At 37.0% G+C, this 22,772-nt stretch overlaps 4 protein-coding genes across 4 annotated transcripts; 3 read left to right on the forward strand and 1 right to left on the reverse strand.

Moving 5' to 3' along the window:
• The first annotated feature begins 2,020 nt into the window (after window positions 1–2,020).
• LOC107621557 (hybrid signal transduction histidine kinase M-like protein) lies at window positions 2,021–3,258 on the forward strand. Its single transcript, XM_016323588.3, has 2 exons — window positions 2,021–2,408; window positions 2,583–3,258. The coding sequence occupies exons 1-2, from the start codon at window positions 2,182–2,184 to the stop codon at window positions 3,085–3,087; spliced, it is 732 nt and encodes a 243-aa protein (XP_016179074.1). The 5' UTR covers window positions 2,021–2,181; the 3' UTR covers window positions 3,088–3,258.
• A 4,683-nt stretch (window positions 3,259–7,941) lies between these two features.
• Window positions 7,942–9,411, forward strand: LOC107621575 (uncharacterized). The gene is made up of 7 exons (XM_016323608.3): window positions 7,942–8,253; window positions 8,332–8,374; window positions 8,468–8,538; window positions 8,634–8,728; window positions 8,814–8,881; window positions 8,974–9,084; window positions 9,163–9,411. Exons 1-7 carry the CDS (start codon window positions 8,049–8,051, stop codon window positions 9,290–9,292), a joined length of 723 nt encoding a protein of 240 aa, XP_016179094.1. The 5' UTR covers window positions 7,942–8,048; the 3' UTR covers window positions 9,293–9,411.
• Window positions 9,412–10,128: 717 nt separating this feature from the next.
• Window positions 10,129–11,905, forward strand: LOC107622064 (RWP-RK domain protein). The gene is made up of 5 exons (XM_016323990.3): window positions 10,129–10,665; window positions 10,752–10,872; window positions 10,961–11,145; window positions 11,231–11,460; window positions 11,547–11,905. The coding sequence occupies exons 1-5, from the start codon at window positions 10,269–10,271 to the stop codon at window positions 11,703–11,705; spliced, it is 1,092 nt and encodes a 363-aa protein (XP_016179476.1). The 5' UTR covers window positions 10,129–10,268; the 3' UTR covers window positions 11,706–11,905.
• A 241-nt stretch (window positions 11,906–12,146) lies between these two features.
• Window positions 12,147–22,524, reverse strand: LOC107623018 (copper-transporting ATPase PAA2, chloroplastic). Its single transcript, XM_016325137.3, is given in 18 exon segments — window positions 12,147–12,446; window positions 12,448–12,535; window positions 12,672–12,822; window positions 12,992–13,123; window positions 13,520–13,694; window positions 13,947–14,395; window positions 14,669–14,748; window positions 15,047–15,113; window positions 18,395–18,500; window positions 18,801–18,910; window positions 19,403–19,471; window positions 19,618–19,728; window positions 20,052–20,216; window positions 20,848–20,934; window positions 21,102–21,155; window positions 21,257–21,354; window positions 21,618–21,695; window positions 21,779–22,524. Coding segments are annotated over 18 exon segments (2,727 nt in total). The 5' UTR covers window positions 22,428–22,524; the 3' UTR covers window positions 12,147–12,388.
• Window positions 22,525–22,772: the final 248 nt, after the last annotated feature.

Below are 22,772 nucleotides of genomic sequence, written 5' to 3' on the forward strand. Positions count from 1 at the left end.
CTTCTAAAACCCCATCAGCCCACCAAAACAGAATACAAACAAAGAAAGAAAAGCGGAGAGAGAGAAAAATGAAGAAACAGATCAGAAACTAGGAGACAAAGCCATACCTCTCTTACTCATTCTTCACAAGGAAGCAGAAAACCAATCGCCAAAAATTGCCAACTTAAACTCCAAACATCAAAAGCTAATAAAGCCACAAACGTTCCAAATGATAAAACCCACTTCCAACGTCACGTCAAACGGCGAAACCAACATTGGAAACCAGCAAAACTTAAATGCAACAATTACTCTTTCTCTCTCCTCAGAAACCAACGGACACGACTCCCCACGTACAGAAAAACAAACCACTTTTAATGAAGTATGTTGATCTGGGGGCTCACCCAATAATCCACGTAGCCGAGTTATAACTCATCACAAAGCTCAACCTGCTTCATTAAAAGAACCTCTCCTCAGGCTAAACTTGGGGGCTGTGATATGGTCGTCATTATTACACGTTATAACTCGGCTCCATAACCGTTATCAGCATATGATATAACTCGTCATCGTCCGTTACTACTCGGAATTATGAGCCATAGCTCGGTGACGCCAATTCTCCAATCATAACCGACGTCCCAAACGATAAAATAAGGTCGGTTACAATATCAATTATTCGACAATTATTACCGAGAATGTAACAGACAAGGAATTCATCATATAAAGGGAAGTAGAACTTTTTTTGATACCTAAGTTTTCAATATAGCAAGAATATACACTGACTTAAGTTTCGGAGTACCTTTGCAGGTACACTCCACCCTCTTCTTACCGCTTTCACACAACAACACACGTAAGGAGTTCGGATTCAAAGAGTCGGACGTTCAGCTTTCCAGTGCATAGCTCGGCCGATTCCAAGCAATCGAGGCCGATCTATTTCCCAGGCAAGATCAAGATATAAAAAAATATACATCAACTCTATTATTTTTAATTTTTTAAGATAAATACTGTACGAGATGTCTCCGGTACGGGTTGAAGGGTGGATCGGGAACCCGCGGGTCAGGCTGGAACCGGATTGCTTGACTTGGAGCGATGGGGTGGTACCTGCAAAGACACTCCGACGCTCAAGTCAGAATGGATCTAAGAGGTAGAAGGTGTGAGGAATGAATGATACCTGGAGGGACTTGGGTCCTCTTTTTATAGGTGATGGCCGTTATCTTATCTTATCTTGCTTGATTTAAAATAAGAGAGATATTTGAATTCGAAAATTGGTTAGGAGCTTTGAAGGGCCGGTTCTGGGCCTTCGGGTCGAAACGGATTGTTCTCGAGTGACCGGGTATGCGGGATCCGTGGGTCGGATCCGTAACAAATACTAACTTTAGCGTTGAAGTATTTTTTCAGATTTTACGTGCCCGATTTAAATTCTAAAAAATCTTCACTGATATCTAAAAATTGGCAGACAAGTTATACCTAAAAAAAGATCCTCTTTGACGGAACATAATGTAAACGGGTTTGAATTGACTAATTACATTGCTTAACCCGTTAATTCTTAACTCACACTCGGATACACATTGTTATTAAAAAAAATGTTAAACAAAGTTTGTCATAGTCCCAACTAAAATTTTGTCGAAGCTTAATGTAGAGCGCAAAGTGATGAATATGGAGGCAAAAAGCTAACAAATCCCAATAGGTTTACGAGAAGAATGCGAAGCACTGGATCACCGCACCCTTTTCAAATTTTAATATAGAATATTAAAAAAGGAAGGTAACTATGCTGACGTGTTAACGTGGAGTGGATGAGGATAAGGTCAGGCCTTCGCCTTCCACATTAACATAGCAAGAAAGAAAAAAACTCAAGTACAAGAAGAAACCCGGGATCATCCGTCCTTGGATACTTTATCCAATTTTCAGTTAAGATTAAGATTAAGAGATAAATTATTAAATAATAATAACAATTAACAATAAAGTGCAAAGCAAACCTAATTTATACTAGTAAAATAAATAATTTAAAAGAAAACGAAAGAGATAAAAAGAGAGCACTCAGCAACATAACACAACGTGGTTAAGTGGCAACCCATTCTCTCTCTCTCTCTCTCTCCCCCTCTCTCTCTCTCTCTGTTTCCAACTAACGTTTTTGGTTTCTTCTTCGTTTCTGCATTTCGTATATCATATGATATCGGTGAATTTGGATAGTATAATTACAAAACTAACATGATGAACATTGAAGCATCATCAGCAGCGGTGCTGGACTCAAGAAAGGATGAACATCACGACGACGATGATGATAAGTGCTCATCTTCAACGACATCGTCGATCGGAAAGAACAGCGATGTGTCATCAGAGAATGAGAGAATAGCAGAAAATGAGAATGAAGTTCAGAGTGCTTATAATGGCCCTTTCGATATGATGGACTCTCTTGAAGAGGTTCTCCCTATTAGGTAATCGTAACTGCCTCTGCTTTCTATTTTTTACCCTTCAGATATTGTTTCTTCGTCTTCTTTCTTTATGTTGTGTGTATTTGGCTTTATCCAGATGATATTATTGAGAAATTTTACATAATATTTACGGTTTCCTTAAATCTAGGGTTAAAATGATGAATCTTGTTTTGGCAGGAGGGGGATCTCAAAATTCTACAATGGAAAATCAAAGTCCTTCGCAAGCCTAGCAGACGCTGCTTCTTCTGCGTCCGTCAAAGACATAGCGAAAGCGGAAAACGCTTACAGCAGAAGGCGAAGGAACTTGATGGCTTTCAACCACGTTTGGGACAAGTTGAGAAGCAACGGTGGTGGAATCTCCAAGAGAACAATGTCAATGAATTCAAGTAGGAGTGCTCTGGCTCTTGCCTTTGCCGTTAGTAGTTACGATAGTACTAGTAGTTTTACAAGCGAGGACTCAAGTTCAAATTCAAGGTCGCCTACGCCACCGCGGTCGCTTCCGCCGCTCCATCGCCGCAATCGCCTGTCCGGTGCCAGCACAGGCCCTTCCTCTCCTCTGCAGCGGAGTCTTCCGGCCTGGCGGTCCTTCTCCGTGGCGGATCTGCATTATTGTGGCACAGCCGCAACCGTCAATATGCCGGATTCCACCACCCTAAGAAATGATGCAGCTCATCCATCTTAGTATCACTAATCCTCCATCACCAGTGTTGATTTGAAGAAGGAAAAAAAATGATGGTTCTTTAAATCTTAACAGGTTAACTTAGAATTTTCGTTAATTAGTAGTTATGAAGACTAACTTAGATCGGTATTATAATGTGTTTTGCAGGAGTAAAAAAATATAATTTTTATATTAAAATTAGTTATCAATATATTTATGTATAAATATATATGTAATTTAATTTATTTTTAGTGTATATTTATATTTTAATATATATTTTATATTGATGATTAATTTTAGTAATTCATTTTGATAAAAATGTAGTAATATTGTCGCAATCTCGATATATTATATACAGATAAGTAAAATTTGGCCAGTCCGACACAAGATCTGGCTCCCAAAAAGCTATCATCTTCAAAAATTTCTTCAATAACATTAATGTATGGAGAAATTGAACGAATAATTTCACTGGGTAGCCAAATGTCATGAACATATGGCTGTTAGATCTTACAAGGGCGTTTGACTAATGATATGGTTACTGAAATTTGGCGTTTAGCAAAAGTTAGGATGTTGGCAAGCAAGGTCAATATCAGCACTAGAAAGGAATGAAGGCTGGTTACCTGCCTGATCGTATAATTGCCCAACTATGCAATATTCATTAATGAAAGTAAAAAGCATCATCAAGAATTTAAACTAAGCTCTAATGGATACGGCATACTATTATACTAACATGAAGCTTTTTTTTTTATCAAGTTACAATGAGTTTCATATGTCAACTTTCTAGCTATAGCTAGAATTTGAACCCAATATATTTTATAGCAAGGTATATATAGTTGTTACTAGACCAGACCTTGTAATGCATAATAACATTGAGTTGATCTAAGTAGTGAGAAAAATCTTATATTGGACTAAAAAAATCCAAACAAAAAATAAGATAAAAAAGATTAAATAAAAAATCACTACTGAAAAGCGCTAGAAATTCATAACTAAAACTCAAAATTAAATTGTTGCATAGTCACCAAAAAAAAAATTAAATTGTTGCATGAAAAGATAAGTTTCAACATTTAAATCAATGAATACAATGACAATAACTCAATCAAATTGTCTTACTAAGGAAAGTCTTTTTTTTAGTAATTCCAATACTACTCCATATAAGATCATCTTTATTATTTGGTGAGGTTGAATTTGATAAAATAGAATAGAAATATTAATGAACAAAATTAGATTGACTATCAAAGTATTAAATGGATAGATAAATAGAAATTTATTATAAATATTAAGGATAAAATTAAATTAAACTAAATGTTAAGAATATTTTTTTTAATTAAAAAAAAAACTATATTCTTCTCAATTAATTATTCAATTTATTTATTTGGGTAAAAAACCCTAATAAGCCAAGGCAAGAAATGTGTAACGTAAATACGCCAAACTGAAAATCGTTTCAGCATAAGCTAAACACTATTTTTATGTAATTCGAACCAGGGTGGTTCGAACTACGAACCTTAGTAATTCGAACCAGGGTGGTTCGAATTAGGCGGAGAGGAACTTTGAATGTAATTCGAACCAATACGGTTCGAACTATCACCCCAAGTAATTCGAACTAACCTAGTTTGAACTATAGGCAAGTGTGCAACGTATGTAATTCGAACCAAGCTGGTTCAAATTACCATTGGCGTGCTCCTTCATAAATCGAACCAAGCTGGTTCGAATTAGGGGTGATTCGGCTATATAAGGAGTTCGAATCACCCTCATTCGAACTATTATTCCTTCCCCCTACCCCACCAAATCTCAGAGAAAACGACCCAGATTCTCTTCGAGGAAGACCTGAACGGAATACTCTGCTGATGGGGGACGATCCGGCACGGTTATATCGCTTGGACGGAGTCGCTCATATAGCCAGGGTCATCAACGACGAGGTTAGTACGGAAATATTTTTTATTCTAGCGGTATATGTGACTTAGTGGTTTTGCATGTGGGTTAGATGGTGGTTTATGTTAGTGGTTTATGTAGGTGGTTTATGTGAGGGGATTTTGTTGGTGGTTTATGTTAGTGGTTTAAGTTAGCGGTTTAAGTTAGTGGTTTATGTTAGTGGTTTAGGTTGGTGGTTTAGGGTAGTGGTTTATGTTAGTGGTTTAAGTTAGTGGTTTCTGTTAGTGGTTTATGTTGGTGGTTGATGTTACCGGTTTTTGTGAGTGGTTTATGCAAGCGGTTTATGTGAGTGGTTTAGGGTAGGTGGTTTTCGTTAGTGGTTTTATGTTGGTGATTTGTTTGACTTGTTTGATGGTAGTTGTTTTACGCTAGCTGTTTTATGTAAACCGCTTTAGTTAAGCTGTTTCTTGTTAGTGGATCTCGTTAAGTTGGTTTATGTTAGCGGTTTAGTTGTGCGGTCTATGGGTTTGTTTCCAGTTGCTTATCTTTCATGTAATGTTATGCGGTTTTATTTAGCAGAATGGTTTGTTGATGATTTATCGTGTTGCTTACGGTTGTGGTTGGTTTTTAAGCTAGTTCTAACTATGCGGTTCATTTCATGCGCAGCCCCAGCGATGCATTAGGAGCATGCGGCGGCAGCAGAGCATGCGACTTGATGACAGATACGTTTCGTACTTGCAGATGGCAGGTCTATACCATCTTGCAAGGTTGAACGACCGATGGTTCCGGCTAGACGAGGCCCTTGTCAGTGCATTCGTGGAGCGATGGCGTCCCGAGACGCACACGTTTCATATGCCGTTCGGAGAGTGCACGATCACACTCCAGGACGTGGCATACCAGCTGGGTTTGCCAGTGGACGGCCGTTACGTGAGTGGTTGCCTGTCAGAGCTCCATATATACATCGAGGGTGGCCGTCCAGCCTGGGTCTGGTTCCAGGAGTTGCTCGGAGTTACACCTCCTCCTAGTCAGGTTCAGAAGTACGCAGTGAACTGCAGCTGGTTTCAGGAGACTTTTGGTGAGTGCCCTGAGGATGCAGATGAGGACACTGTGCGCCGATATGCCCGTGCGTACATCATGATGTTGTTGGGTACGCAGCTGTTTGCGGACAAGTCCGGGAATCGGATTCACATCAGATGGCTTCCGTACGTAGCGAGGCTGGAGGAGCTGGGTACCTACAGCTGGGGTTCTGCAGCACTGGCTTGGTTGTACCGGTGCATGTGCCGAGTGGCGAACAGACATGTCGTCAAGTTAGCGGGCCCGCTTCAGCTACTTCAGTCTTGGATCTTTTGGCGCTTTCCTCGGTTTAGGCTTGCAGGATATGAGACGTTCAGCTGGCCGTTGGCCTCGAGGTACTAGAAGCGGCCTTCTCTATTTCAATTTTACATATATAACTGCATATTCATTAATAGTCTATTGCATACTCTAAACACATATTTCAGTAGATGTAACACATGTGTATGGTTCAGATGGTCAAGTTACAGCTGGACCGCTGGCTCGTACACTGGGACGGAGGAAGAAGCCACGGCAGCCCTGGAACTGGAACCAGCTGCCGTGGCTACATTGGTGGTATTCCGGTTCGAACTCCCTGAGATGGATACCACATCAATCAGCTTTGCCAGCAATTCTGGTGTCCTCACCTCCGGAAACTGCCTCCGACAAAGAAACATGACTTGCAGGTCCTCATCACTACCAATCGTGAGACAATCATACTTCACTGTATCGTGCAGGATCGTGACTGGAATGCGATAGAAAAACTTCTTAACCCGCTTCGCACCTTCCAGGCCAAGTTTCATCAGCATAGATCTAACAAGGTCATCATAGCTTGTCGTTGGATTCACGACAATACAGAGAGGATCCTTATCTGTGAACTTCACTCCGGAACGAGTTTTCCTCTTAATGGATCCTCTGTGGTGAACCAGAACAACAAAACTCTCCTCACTAGCCATCTTACTCCATCTAATGAGACCAACTCACGCTTAGAACGGTTATATAGAGGTCTCTCTCCCACTAATTCGAACCGGTCCGGTTCAAATTATGTTTCGTGTAATTCGAACCAGCCCGGTTCGAATTACTGAGGCCGGACTCTCTCTATAATTCGAACCTCCCTGGTTCGAACTATGTGCACCCAAGGTTCGAACCTACCTAGTTCGATTTATGAAGAAAATTTAGGTAGTAGTTCGAACCACATTGGTTCGAATTACATTCAAAGTTCCTCTCCACCTAATTCGAACCACCCTGGTTCGAATTACTAAGGTTCGTAGTTCGAACCACCCTGGTTCGAATTACATAAAAATAGCGTTTGGCTGAAACGATTTTCAATTTGGCGTATTTACGTTACATATTTCTTGCCTTGGCTTATTAGGGTTTTTTACCCTATTTATTTTATTGATTTATAATATTATTAATTAATATAATTTACAATAATTATTTTATTAAAGGAAGGGACAAATTTAAAATGATCAATGATCAACATTCAATGAGATACAACTTTGTTTTTCATTGGATTTATGAGAATAACTCATAATATATTAGAGTACTGTAAGTACTCTACTGTAAGTACTCTGCCTCCATAATTTTTAATTATTGTTCTAAGTTTTAATATTGTTAAAAAAATGTTATGGACAAAATTATTAAATATTAAAAATATCTTTAAATTTTTTAAAATTATTAAAGATAAAAAATAAATTTTATTTTTTACTTTATCGATCTCTTGGTTTTAAAAGTAATTGACCTAACATGTATAATGCACTGTTCTAAACTCCTAATTTTTTTTTTTTTACCAAAGATAGGAGACTCGAACTCGCAACCTCTTAATTGAGTATGGGGAGCCTATGCCAGTTGAGCTATTACTAATTGGCTTCTAAACTCCTAATTAGTTATTTGAATCAAATTTAAAAAATTAGGTTGAATTATATTCTATAAGTCGGATTATTTTTATAGAAGCTATTTTGGGGGAAAAAATTGGAAATTTATAGCAGAGGGATCAGATTTATTTGTCAGAGTGAGAGGATAAGCAGCGGACACGACAGAAGCCCCCTTCCATTGTTTGTGTGGAAATGGCGTCACTTGGCACCACTCCTGCGCATGTTAGCAGCAACAGCTACTTCCGACGCCGATCAACTTTCAACATCAAACAGCGGTGTGTGCCTATTACAGTGAGGTGTTCACTGCAACCACCAATTAGATTCCACAACCACAAGAGTCGTCGATCTCTGTCCATCTCCATAGCTCTCTCTTCTTTCCTTCTCACTTTTCCTAACCGTACGTTAACTCTAATCTTATTTTATGTCATCTCATATGTAGCACTCTTAATTATGTGTATCTTCTGCACTGTTGTAGGTGCTCTTGCTGAAGGAAATATTTTCGATAAATATGTTAAGAGGTAGCAGTATTTTTAATTTTTTATATATCATACTCTTGGTTCGAATTTTTTTGTTTTTTATTAATCACATAGTTTGAGTTTCTGTCTATGTAGAAAAAAGCTTGATCCTCTAGAGGCCTATGTGCCAGCTGTCATACTTACACAGTTCCAGATCAAAGATCTGGGTAATTTTGACGAACACTAATTGCTTGTATTTTAAATCGGAAATCTAGATAAGACTGTAATGCGTACTTATATATAATATGGATTTGTTGATTAGAAAAAACAATAGAGGGTGATGAACCCCAGTTTGGCCTATGCCGCTCTCTACTTCGTTCTGGACCTGCAGCATCCCTCCGTGTAAACATTCGTGCAGTAAGTTAGAATTTCTTACGTACATTTTCTTGTTTTTTTTTTATATTAAATATTAGTTAAAACTTTTATAATTTTTGTTTTATAGATGGCGCAGTATGCATTTGACAGTGGAAATGGTAAAACTGCATTTAACAAAGTCGATGAATGTCTCAGGTATTCTCATTCGTTACTCAATTTTCACACAGATAATAGAGTTTTATAACTTCCATAACTAACCAAATTAACAAAACTCTGTTTTCTAAAAGGTCGCTAGAGGAGCTTGATTCCTTACTTCTACATGCTTCAAGAAAGGATCCTAAAGCCTCGGTCAAATCAATGAAAGACAAGATCAATACAGCCCTTACCGCTATTGACAGGTGAATTTATTTTAATTAACTTCGATTTTTCCCTTACACGTTGACAGATATCTTCTTAATAACTTGTTTTTGTTTCAGCCTCTTACAAACTGTACCTTCTGATGTGCTAAGTAAAGGAAAGGTTATAGCTGATTCATACAGAGACCCTGCTGAAGTAGAAATAGAGACTTTAGACCCTAATTTAAAGCAATTAGAATCAATACTATGACTAGTTAAAAATGCATTTTCTTCCCCCAACACTTAATTATGCAAGAGTTAAAGCCTTCAAACATTGTTGACATTTTTTTAGTAATTTCCTATTCTATTTCATTGACATCATTCTTATTATTTGATGAGATTGATTTTGTTGAGGTAGAATAAAAATATTAACTCGGTTTAAATTTCGCTTTGTGCATGTAGCAATTTATGGGTCAGCGAACAGCTAACTCAGATCAGTACGGATTAGTCCGTTGGACTGAAAAATAAAAAATTAAGTGAACAAAAGAATAGAAATATTAATAAACAAAATTGTATTGACTATCAAAAAATTAAATGAATATAATTTACAATAATTGCTTTATTAAAGAAAGGGACAAGTTTAAAATGATCAATAATCAAACCTTCAACGAGATGCAACTTTGTTTTTGGATTCCATTTACAAGGACAAATCATATAGTATATTAGAGTACCTTATGTACTCTGCCTCCATAATTTTTAATTATTGTTCTAATTTTTAAATAAAATCAAATAAAATATATTTCGTAAATTAATGTTAATATTATCAAATTTTTTTATATAAAAATTTTAAAAAATACGGTAAATTCTAGGAATATTTTTTATATATATAATATATTTTTTATACATTAATATTACAAAAATATTAAAATTATGAAAAAAATTGAATTAGAGGATGGATTAAGGATAACATTGAGAGTGACTTTATAAACGATATTTTAAAGAGTGCGATGTTTCCTTAAATGTTTGAAAAGCTACTTGAATTATTCCAACGGTCATTAACCGTCTTTTCTTCTTATATAATCTGTTAGAAACTTTATTTTCTATCTCCGATCTAAATTTCCGTCTTCTCTTCTCCACTCTATTCTTTTTTCTCTCTTCTCTTCACTCTAGAGGAAGAGAGAGAGAAAAAAGAAAGAGGGGAGTGAGTGAGGGACTGCGATTAAGGACAAGCAATAGATTCAATAACCATGGATAATCCTTGCTTTGTTGTACCGTACCATGATCCATATGATACTCCTCCACTCAGTCCGAGTTTTTTCAACATTTCCAACCCCACTCTTCTCGATCTTACCAATGTCGCCAGTGGAAACGAATCCAGTCACTCTCAACAAAAGAATAATATAATTCAAGATGGTAATCTCCAACCAACTTTTGATCCGATGATTCAAGATAGTAACTTTGTTGGAGGAACAGGAGGGAATAACTTCGAATCAATTCCTTTGTTACAAGTGCATTCTGAGGAAGGTCTATCGCATGATTTCAACAACAATGTGAATACAATTACGCTGTCTCATTGGCCCCTGCCACCAGTCCCATTTTCTTGTAGCTGTTGTAGTGTCCTCAGGGAAATTGTTCACACCAATGGTATGGAGTATGGACTTAACTTTTTCTATTATATAATTTTACCACGTGTTCCTTTTGATTTATCTTACTAATGTAATTAATTGCAGGATTTAACTTTAAGAAAGTTGAAATTCATGGAAGGCCTGGCTTGATCTCTCATGCAATTCAACATCCTAGTGTGAATGGAGATTATACTTCCACTAGCAACCTTCAATATCAAATGATTGAGTATGTTTTATTTCAACAATTAACTTCATACATGCAATCTATTATTCTTCTATCTGATATTTTATGACCAAATTTCAATTTTTGATAGTTTTTGTAGGAGAGGCATTGATGACGTGAAGAATTTCCTAGTTGAGTATTGCAGAGTACAAAGTGCAGCAGGGTACTTTATGTTGCAAGATCCACTTTCTGCTTATTATGAGGCCCTATGCACTGGACTTGAATGGGTCGAAGAGTTCAGCGACGACACTGACGATTTGAATGCAAGCAATTCAGGTTGTTCTTTATCTCCCTGTTGGCAAAATGTTATGCTATGTTATGTTGTGATAAGTTTCAAACATTCTATTAATGGGTAATGTAGATGATGAGAATGAACAAGTGGCTGACAATGGAGTAGGAGCATCAGGAAAGGCTCCTAGAAGATTATCTCTTTCGGAACAGAGGGATAGAGCGGGGAAGATGAAATTGGATGATTTTGCCCCTTATTTTCATTTTCCAATTGAGGAAGCATCGAGGCAAATGAATATCTGTCCCACCGTAGTGAAGAAAATTTGCCGTAAGGAAGGATTATCACGATGGCCTTACAGAAAGGTAAATTTCATTGTTTTTTTTTTCAGCTATCATATGCAATGTTAATAATGTATTGCTTAAGATGTTCCTTTTGATGTGCTTAGCAGATCAAAAGCACTGTAAGGCAGATCTCGCAACTTAAGAGAACGATGGAATCAAAAGATGTAAGGTCAAAGGCAAGGATTCAGGCAGAGATTTACAGGCTCCATCTAAAATTAAGAGAGATTTGTGCTGGACGATACCCATCTGGATTAGTTATACCATGAATCAAACACTCTTTTATTGTGTATTTTAATTGTTAGGCCTACCTCTAATATCTCTGATTTAATTGTAAATATGTCCGCGAGAGTTTTGTAATTTTTTTCCCCTTGTAAATAGTGTGTGTATTTAAGTTGACTTTGTGAATAATGAATGTGGAATATTGTACATGATAAATGATAAGATGTAAATATTTTTGTTTGGCTAATCCGGACTTTGTAGATTGCAAATTTAGTTTTGTAATCAATGTACTTTGTTCTTTCGTCGAAAGCTCAGACAACCTTGAAAAAAAAACCCTAAACAAAAGAACTGTTTATTTTTACTTTTACAATCATAATAGAAAGTTGAACCAAGAAAAGGAAAAAAGAAGGGTTATAGAAAATAATGGCCCTCTTACAAACTTTGATAATCTCTTATTGCTACTACTCTTATACAGACATAAATAAATATTGACTACAAATTGGTAATTTTATACATTAAATATATAAGCAAAGACCTATTTGAATGCACCAAGTGCAGCTAGTGTGTCATGATACTAGTCCATGCTTCATGAGCTTTTAACATTGGATAGATAGCCATAACTTACAAAAAGGAGCTTGTTGGTCACAAATACAATTCGGATTTCTGAGATATAATTATTTCATGGATGCCAAATTTGTACTTACTGTCATTATAAAGATCACACCGCCTCTTATGCATCTTTTAGACTGTACATATCCATGTTTGAATGGATGGAAATAGATTTATTATGCGACCTTTTTGGAGGTCTGAGACCCATGAAGTTGTAGAAGCAACGAGTTGCCAACCACGAAGATGGAGCTCAAAGCCATCAACCCTCCTGTGATCAAATATCAGGGGTGACAAACATAAATGAACACTTAATAGGTGATAGAAAAGTACATTAATAAATAAGATCAAATATATTGGGGCTAATAGAACTATTTGTCTCGCTAATATGTGAAGGTGTTGCTTACCTGATAGTGAAGGTGTCATGGCAAATTCAAATTGGGGAAGTAACACTCCAGCAGCAATGGGAATGGCAACAACGTTGTAGGCTACCGCCCAAGATAAATTTTGGTACACTTTTCCCATGGTTGCCTGTGCGAGGTCTAGTGCATCAACAACCTGTAAATAGAAAAGGCATTAGCTATAACTATGGTTTTTCGAGATTGTAGCATGGCATATTGGCATCTCTCATATGAAATGAAGTGCAGTGAAAGCAGAAAAGTTGATGATTCTTTTTTTTCTTATGCATAAATGTGAAATAATAAATCGGCATAAAGAAATGCCATACATGAGAAATTTTGTTTCCAAGAAGTATAATGGATGCAGCATCAGAGGCAGCGTTCTCTTGAGCTTCATTTTGTAGAGCAATCCCAACATCAGCTACAGCCAAAGAGGGTGCATCATTTATCCCATCACCAACCTTTGAGAAGAGAGGGAAAAAAAAGGAACGTCGCAGTAAATGCCTTTTATCTTAGCTGAAAGTCAATTTTTACAAGAAACGCACACACACACACTCTCTAAAAGGGGGTGCTCAACATTTTATTGAATTCTAAGAGCACGCTCAATTATCTCCAACTTTTAAGTGCTACCAACACCTTGTATTGCACATCAATTTGCCACCACTTTATGAACTCTGAACTTTTACCATACAATGATTCCATATTTGACTAAGGCCAACATATATATATATATATATATATATATATATATATATATATATATATATATAGAGAGAGAGAGAGAGAGAGAGAGAGAGAATGGGGGGAAGAGAAGAGGGGGGGGGGGGGGTCTTAAGTGAGGATAAAAATTATCGTACCATTGCAACATGATGTCCAGAAGCTTTCAAAGATGAAATAAACTTAGATTTCTGCTGTGGGGACAATGATGCTTTCATAAAATCGCTTCCAATCCCAACTGTCTGTGCTACAGTTGCAACTGCCTCTTCCCTGTCTCCTGATAACAGGACCATTTCAATCCCCTTCTGCTTGAGTCTTCCAATAAGTTAAAAAAGTCAGCCAACACAGAACAAATGTAGCATAACAAGAATTCATAAATATATTAAATCCTACAAGAAGAACTGTGCAATCAATTTGCATCCCGTTAATAGGAAAGTAAACAAGAAAAGAAAAATCAATATTTTCTTCTTACAAATGAACATGACAATGTTACTTGTGCATTTTGTATAATGCCATAGAACTTTTTAATATTTTTGCTTGAAGGTACACAAACAGCATTAAACATACCTTGCTACGGTAGATTGAGCATCTTCACGTACAACGTCAGATATGGTAATAGAACCAATGATGCCTTCTTCCTCACGTCCAACATAGACAACAGTTTTTGAATAGTTTGAAGATGTCTCTGATGAATGATTCATCAAAGTATGTTCGAGATTCAATAAATCAGAGGGGTTCATTTTAATCTGGAAGCGATCATGGACCCATTCTAAAGATCCAACTGCAACTAAACGCCCATCTATTTCTGCCAATGTTCCAAAGCCTGGTTCTACCAATTGCCCTTGTGTAACTGGAAGGACCAGCTCTAATGACTCAGCTTTATTGATAATAGCCTTTGCAATTGGATGAGATGCTGTTTTCTCCACCGCAGCAGCAATCTGAAGTATTTCTGATTCTCCATAATTAATAGAGCTCACCGAGGAGACAACTGGTTTTCCTTTGGTGAGGGTTCCGGTCTGAAATTGGAGTGTTTCAGTCAATCTACTACTATTGTACTTAGAGAGCCTTTCCTTCTTTATTCATAAAAAATATTTAACTTAAGCCAACAGTGTAAGAAATTCATCCTATTAATGTCATTAGTTATTTAGGACGAATCTTGATTTAATGACACCCATGTATGGATCCTTACCCTATTACGCATGCATAAACATAGTGGCATATGTATGTTTAGTGAAGGAGAAAAGGGGAGGGGGGAGACAACGATAATAGTCCATGGACTTGGAATTTACCTTGTCAAGGGCAATATAATTTATACTGGCCAAGCGTTCTAGCACATCTCCCCCTCTAATAAGAAGTCCTTTTCTTGCCCCTAGTCAATTTTCAACATGTGTTATGCTTACTTTGTAAAGGCCGGTTTAAAGATACTACTATGTACTTAAAATTCTGAACCAGATTATCAGGCCGTAATATTTCTTTGCAATATAATTTACAGAGAGAGGGGGGTCCAAAAAACATTAGTATTAGAGAAAATTGATTCAGTATTTGAACAAACAGGTTTTATAGCATGACTTGTGGAGTATACATTTCACATTTGGAATCAATATTCAAGTAACTTTGAGTAACATGTATGTTAAGTTTAATAAATGCGAAAAATATGGGCAACTTACCAAGGGAGGTGCCAACCAAGATCGCTGTAGGTGTGGCAAGACCCAGTGCACAAGGGCAAGAGACAACCTGCAAAAGGGAAGACTCTTTATTATTTAAATAACAATTAACTCAAAGTAAGTTAGAAACACAATGCATGGTTGTCCTGTGTGATAAATCTCCTTTATACAGGAAGATTAAGTTGTATTCATGCACTCATCTCTGTGACCCAACTTTTCTCTTCATCTCTTTTATTCACATTCTTGCCATTACATATACAGTTGGTTTCAGATAGATAACATTTCAAATATTGCCTTGTAGCAGATGTCTGAGAGCTGAATAATGTGGAGGGTGAAGGCTATTTGAAATGACTTAAAACTTTTAACACAAAAATATGCAAAATATTAATAATTAGGTTATAGTATTTTTTTGTCCATGAAATTTGTCAAAAGTAACTCCGCTTATGCTATAGCTGCAGTACACAGCCGGTCTCAAACTCGAATAAAGGAGGAGAGTTGTGTTAGGCCTTCGACAGCCAACATAAAAACTTAGTCGAATATTTATGACATGGATTAAAGACGTTATTGCGCTAAAGCTAGGTCGTTGCCCAGAAGCAAGGCGCTGTATGGATCGCGTACAGTGTCAAAATGAGCAAGAGCCGCAGCATTAGTGCCCGGGTGTAGCGTTAAATGAGCAAGGGTTCCCGCGTTTTCGTGAACGGACGAAGGTAAATAAGCTAGTTCACAAAGAAAAAGGTAAAAGTCGGTGCGACAAAAAGTTGAGATTTGGAACATGACACATAGGCACTCTAACAGGAAAATTCATGGAGGTGGTGGATACCATGACAAGGAGAAAGATTAACATCATGTGCTTACAAAAAATAAAATGGGTCGGCGCGAAGGCTAAGGAGTTGGATATCTCCGGATTCAAACTTTAGTATTCAGGAAAAGTGAAAAATAGGAATGGAGTAGGTATTATCGTGGATAAGCAGTGGAAGAAAGGCATAGTGGATGTCAAGAGGGTGGGTGATCGGATCATCTCTATCAAACTTGTGGTAGAAGGAAGTACTTTTCATGTGATTAGCGCCTATGCACCGCAAGTGGGTTCGGCCGATCACTATAAAATAAGGTTTTAGGAGGATCTAGAGGGTTTGGTCCAAAACATACCTTTGGGAGATAAGATTTTCTTATGAAGAGATTTAAATGGCCATATTGGAAGAGAATTGACTGGGTATGAAAGTATTCACGGAGGTCATGATTTTGAGGTGGTCAATACCTAGAGTAAAATTATTTTGGACTTTTCCTCAACTTTTGACCTTGTCATCGGAAATGCATATTTTAAAAAGAGAGACGAACATTTTATAACCTATAAGAGTGGCATGACAAACTCTCAAATCGACTTTTTGTTGAGAAGAGTAGACCGAAAATTTTGCATTAATTGTAAAATTATTTCGGGAGAGAGTTTAACAACACATATAGGACCCGGTAAAATTAAAAATTCTGATTGAAATTTGGAAGGGTCTTGAAGACAAAGATATCAGTTGATTGACCATACTTTTTAATGAGATTTTAAGGTTAAAGAAGATGACAAATGAGTGGAGAAAGAACACCATGATACTTATCTATAAGAATAAGAGGGATATATAAAGTTGTAAAAACTATACAGAAATCAAGCTCATGAATCATACCATAAAGTTATGGAAAAGAGTAATAGAACGGAAGATGAAACAAAAGACACAAGTAACAAATAACTAATTTGATTTTATGCCAGACAAATCCACCACTGAAACTACATACCTATTAAAAATGATGATAGAGAGGTATCGTAGTAATAAAAGGGATCTACAGGTGTTTATTAATTTGGAAAAAACGTACGATATGGTACCAAGGGAGGTCTTATGGAAGGTTTTCGAAAGGAAGAAAGTAATGATTGCAAATATTCGTGCAATTAAAGACATGTGATGGGCTATAACTAGCGTGAAAACTCAAGATGGTGTGATAGAAAAATTTTCTATTGGTATAGGGATTACACTAAGGATTATCCTTAAGTCCATACCTTTTTACATTAGTCTTGGAAGTACTCACAGAGTATATCTAAGAGCCTGTGTCATTGTGCATGTTTTTTGCCGATGATATCGTCCTTATGGAAGAGTTAAGGAAAGACCTAAATAAGATGGTTTGCGCATAAACCGTAGCAAGACGGAATATATGGAATGTAAGTTCGACTGCCAAAGGGAAAACCCTAATACAAAGGTAAAGATTGGAAAAAATATCCTACAAAAAGTTAAAAGTTTTAAGCATCTTAGGTACATCATATAGGATAATGGAGAGATTGAACATGATGTAAATTATATGATCCAAGCAGGTTGGTCAAAATGACAGAGTGCATCTGGTTTTATATGTAACAAGAAAGTATCTTTAAAACTTAAAGGTAAATTCTATTGTACTGCTATCAAACCGGTTATGCTTTATGGTACAGGGTGTTGGGCGGCCAAAGGGGAGCACGAATATAAGTTAAGTGTGACAGAGATGATGTTGAGATAGATAAGTGGTCATACGCAATTGGATAAAATAAGGAACGAAGATATAAAAGAGAGAGTTAGAGTAGCACCTATTGTGGAAAAGATGATAGAATCGCGTTTCAGGTGATTTGGACATGTGAGAAGAAGACCGACAGAACACCTAGTCAGGAGAGTGGATGAGATGGAAGATGGACAAGAGGTGAAAGACAGAGGAAGACCATCCATGAGATTATCAAACGAGATTTACATATAAACGGTCTCTCTATAGACATGATACACGATAGAACTCAATGACGTCGTTTGATTCATGTGGCCGACTCCACCTAGTGGGACAAGGTTTTGTTGTTGTTGTTTGTTGAAATTTGTCAAAAGTTTCAAAAATGCCCCTAAGTTTTATTTTGTTTCAATTTTATCACAAATATTTTCGATTTGCATCAAATATACCCTTGACAGCTAAATTTTAAAAAAGTTTAGGACCAATCTAACAATAATGCATAATAAGGATATCTGATTTACTTGTGTTGAAGATTGTTCTTGTAAAATTATTGCTGAATTGGTCATAAACTTTTTGAAAAATTAGTCGTTAAGGGATAAATTTGGTGCAAATCGAAAACTTCTAAGACAAAATTAAAACAATAAAAATTAGGAGTACTTTTAAAACTTTTAACAAACTTCAAAAACCAAATATACTTTACCCTAATAATTATCAGCCATGGTCTGGTCATATCAAGAACAGAAGCTAAGAACCAGTAGAACAAAGTGATCAATGCTCAAGCAACAGGGAAAGAGAAGTCAATCAGGATGATTAGTTTTCATCATAGATCTGAAGTAGAATTTTAAAATCACTCACCAAAACATCTACAGCAAGCTTTAAACTCAAAAGCAAAGGATCCCCTTCTGGGCCCGCAATATCATTGAGCAAAACATCAGGAAATATGTTTGATCCAATATAGTACCTGGAGACAATTGCAAGAAACTTGTTAAAGCTAAATGGTATATGAGCCATACATGAATCTTTTTTCCTTAGAAGAATTAAAATTGAAAGATAATCATAAATCTTATTGCCAGATTCCGAGACAACTTTTTTTTTTCTTTTGATGTGTTAGAGGCAGAACTATACCGTTTGGATTAAAATGTGAAAATAAATTAACAATAGTCTCCACTTTGTCAAATAAGCCCCAACATTTGATATAATTGATGCAAATCACACGGCAAATTTTTTTAAGGAAATATAGGCAAAGCAGAAATAGACTTACCAAAATGCAAATGTTGCTGCTGACATAGTCATTACGCTGTATACAAATGGCCCTGCTATGGAATCAGCAAGCCTCTGTACAGGTGCTTCACGTGACTGGGCATCCTCAACCTAAATATACAAGAAAGAGCCATGAGTTTGACAACATTGGGGAAATTTTCTCTGCAAATGTTTGATTTCCATCTATTCCCTGCATCAATGTGCTTTCAGCCAGGCAGTCTTAAACCATCATTCCCGGATGTGCATGATTTGAAATCATATGAATCAAGTAATTAACAATTTATTTAAATTAGCATACATTATAACAATTAGGCCTGGAAACAATTATATGATTAACTGGAAAAGAAAAAAATTGAATTGTTATGAAATAATTTGAAAAAAGCTCTAAGGGCTAGCAGAATTTATTGTTTTTGGCCAGCACTTTGAGCCATTAGTCCAATTCTTTTAGTCTAATAATCCAACAATATACTTTTAGTCCACACTTTTAAACATTGATGGCTAACTATTGGCCAAAAACAACAAATTCTACTGGCCCTCTAGCATTTCTTATTAATTTTAGATAGCATCTCTCTACTAATCTATCACACAAGATGAAATACTAACCATGCGTACAATCTTGGATATCATTGTGTTGGAGCCAGATGAAGAAGCTTCAATCCTTAAAGGTCCATCCTGAAATAGAATTTGTATGGCCAATCAATTAGATTAGTAACAGCACTCTGAACCAAAGGTAGAAAAACAAAATTGCACAGGAGCCCTAAATGTGAATGTAGTGCAACAACATAAAATTCAATATACAAGTCTCCATATAACCTTACCCAATTTATAGTTCCTGCAGAAACTGTGAGGCCTTCCTCCTTAAATACAGGAAGTGATTCTCCAGTAAGCATGGATTCATCCACAACACTTCTTCCTGAAATGACCTTTCCCTGCCCAGGTATTTCTAGCATTAGCAAGCAAGAGCATTGAACCAACAATTTTCATCAGATTCTCAATCTTAAGATATGAAGGGATGCAGTTCATTTCAAGCATAGAAGACTTGAAAGTTGAAACTGCTTGTCAGGACAATGTCATTATTATACTTTATAAGCTACTGATGATTGGGTCAAAAAATCTACCTGGTCATGGGCACCATGAAATTACTATGCATAATCGAGATGATGATGCTAGAACTTAACTCAGGCACCACAATACTGCTTTATCTGTTTCAATAAAATAGGCTGAATTTCGCTAAACAGTCAGAAATGCTTACATCTATAGGAATAGTCTCTCCAGGCAACACCAACACTGAGTCACCTACTCGGATATCATCAGTTGGGACTTCAACGCAAATTGTGTTAGAACCGAGCACACTCTCTGTAGATGGTGAACCTTCCGATGAAGTAACCACAAGTCTTGACTGAGTAGATATCAATGACTGGCAAAAATACACAACAATGGAATCACATAAGACTAAATAATGGAAAAATAATTAAGTTTAATAATTACTCCAACAGAAAAATGACACTCTTTACAGGGGAAAGAAAAAAAACTATAACGATGTATAATACTCATAAATGATGCACTTATTTCAACCAGAGTTCCCAATCTGGATTATTCATTTTGACATATGAAAGTGATCAGAAAATGGAAATAGCAGTCGTAAGATTGAAATTTTAAATAGAAAATCAATATATTTCCTAATTTACATTGCTTCAACTTGCAAAGCCACTTGCATTTAGGCTTCCAAGATATAAATTTTCACCAAAACTGTTAACAATATCCAACAGAGCCTACAAACATTGGAAATTATTGTTCTTGTAAGCATAAATATGATTCCAGATTGCTGATAGCAAAGTTTAGAAAACTAGAAATTGACGGGTTAAAGATCGGAACAAAAATAAATATTTTCAATTGCAACAAGGATGCAAGAGAGACAGAAGAATCTTTAAGAAAAAAAGGGGTCCAACCGTCGAACACAAGGACTAAGAATACAGTACAGGCAGCATTTTAGACATTCCACTGTGGGATACTGTCAGATGAAAGAGATGAACAATAATGCAACTTACAAGGAGTTCATTCATATCACTAGATGCCTGAATCCTTGCCTTTTCCTCCAAAGAACGTCCAAGAAGCACAAAACCAAGAAGCATGACCTGCATGCTAAAATACGCAATCCCTACATGAGAAGCTTACTATTGACATGAACAAGAAAACGCCAATAAGAGAACAAATAACCTATGAACAAAGTGCTAAATCAAAATGAATATTTTCCAGTTTCAGATATCGGAACATATGATTGTATGAAAGGAAAGAAAGTCACCGGCTCATCAAAGAATGTTGCATCCCAGGCCAACCCGGGGTTCAGTAGTGATATCTACAGAAAGAAGATGAAGTTTGATTAATTCATCAAACCAAAACAGGAACTTGGCAGTCTTATAGCTTAGCAGAACGGTCAAATTCCAAAGAGAATCTCACCGAACTGATGATAAAAGCAGCTATAGAACCAAATCCCACAAGAGAGTTCATGTTTGGTGATCCCTTCCTAAATGCGTTTAGGCCATCAAAGAGTAACTCTGCATTACATGAATGTAGTACATTAAAAATTTTACAAGTATATTCATAATTAATAACAAGAAGAACAAAACTGTTATAATACAAATAATTATTATTAACTAAAAAATAAAATACATCTTTATATTATATTATATATAATAAATAAACGTCACTTCCATTATTACATAATAATTACAAAAGTTTCGGTTATGTAGTGCCTTAATTTAAATTTTAAAAGATGTTGCTGTATATGGAAAGCAAGATAGAAGAGAGATGAACCAACCTCGTCCTGGTCCCAAGAGAGACCCCAGAGCTATACCACCTTTCACATATGAATTGTGAAGAATTTCCAAAACCGATCCTACGAATTATAAAAAGCAAGTTATGATCGTGTAATCCAAATTTAGTTTATTTATATTGGACCAGAATTAGCAGCTGAATTACCATGACCAATGTGAATCCCCAAAGAATGAAGAACGTGCGAAGCGTGAGATCCACAGCACAGCGCCACCAAAGCCCAAGCAAAAGCGACACGGCTGCGGCTTTTGGCGACGAGTTCCTCCTTCTTCTTCACAAGCTCCTTCCACTTCCTGACGTTCTCTGCAACTCCCAAACTCGACGCCCTTCGTTTCGTCGGAAAACCGCACTCGGTCAGCCTCCGGGCCAGGCTCTCCGCAACCGTCGCCGGCTCCTCCACATCTTTCTCCTCGTCGAGCCGCCTGAGCTTGACGGCGGCGGTCTCGGTTAACATGTTGACCACGACCGAGTCAACTCGGTCATCGGCGGAGAGGATGTTCTTGACTCGTGAGACGCAGGCGCCGCACATCATACCGGAGACGTCGAGCAGGAGCGGGGAGTCTGTAGTCTTTAGCTGAGCTGGCTCCGGCGAGGCAATCTCGGTGCGTGACGAGTTAGATACGAGGAAATGTGACCGGAGGAATCCCGGGCGGTGGCAGTTGCGGTGAATGTCGTTGCGACGGTGATTAGTGGGAAGAAGGGGAAGGAACTGAACATGACGATTTGGTGCGTGGTTGAAGGAGATGTTGGATTTCGGGTAGAGATTGAGCTTGAGGAGTTGAGTCGTCATGGTCATGAACGGAGAGAGAGAGAGAGAGAAAGAGAAAAGGAGTTGAGAACGTGAACCACGAATTTATCGTGTTCAACTTGTGTCGCACCTACTCTCAGCTCGTTTCGGACAGAGTAAGGTAGCGGCGTGCGTCCAATATCTTTCCAATCCAAACATGCCACGTGTGTAAATCACGTGACATAAAATGTTTAGAACTTCATCTTGGATTAATAAACACACACTGATACACAGAACGAATTGCAATCAAATAAACGTGATTAAATTATTAGGAATGCTTGTTAGGTTCAAAATACGATACCTTGTGCATATAGAAATTAAAACTTCTACTATATTTAATAAATCAAAATATGA

This window comes from Arachis ipaensis, chromosome B10 (assembly GCF_059453495.1).
Source record: "Arachis ipaensis isolate K30076 ecotype BB chromosome B10, ASM5945349v1, whole genome shotgun sequence".
Classification (NCBI taxonomy): Eukaryota; Viridiplantae; Streptophyta; class Magnoliopsida; order Fabales; family Fabaceae; genus Arachis; species Arachis ipaensis.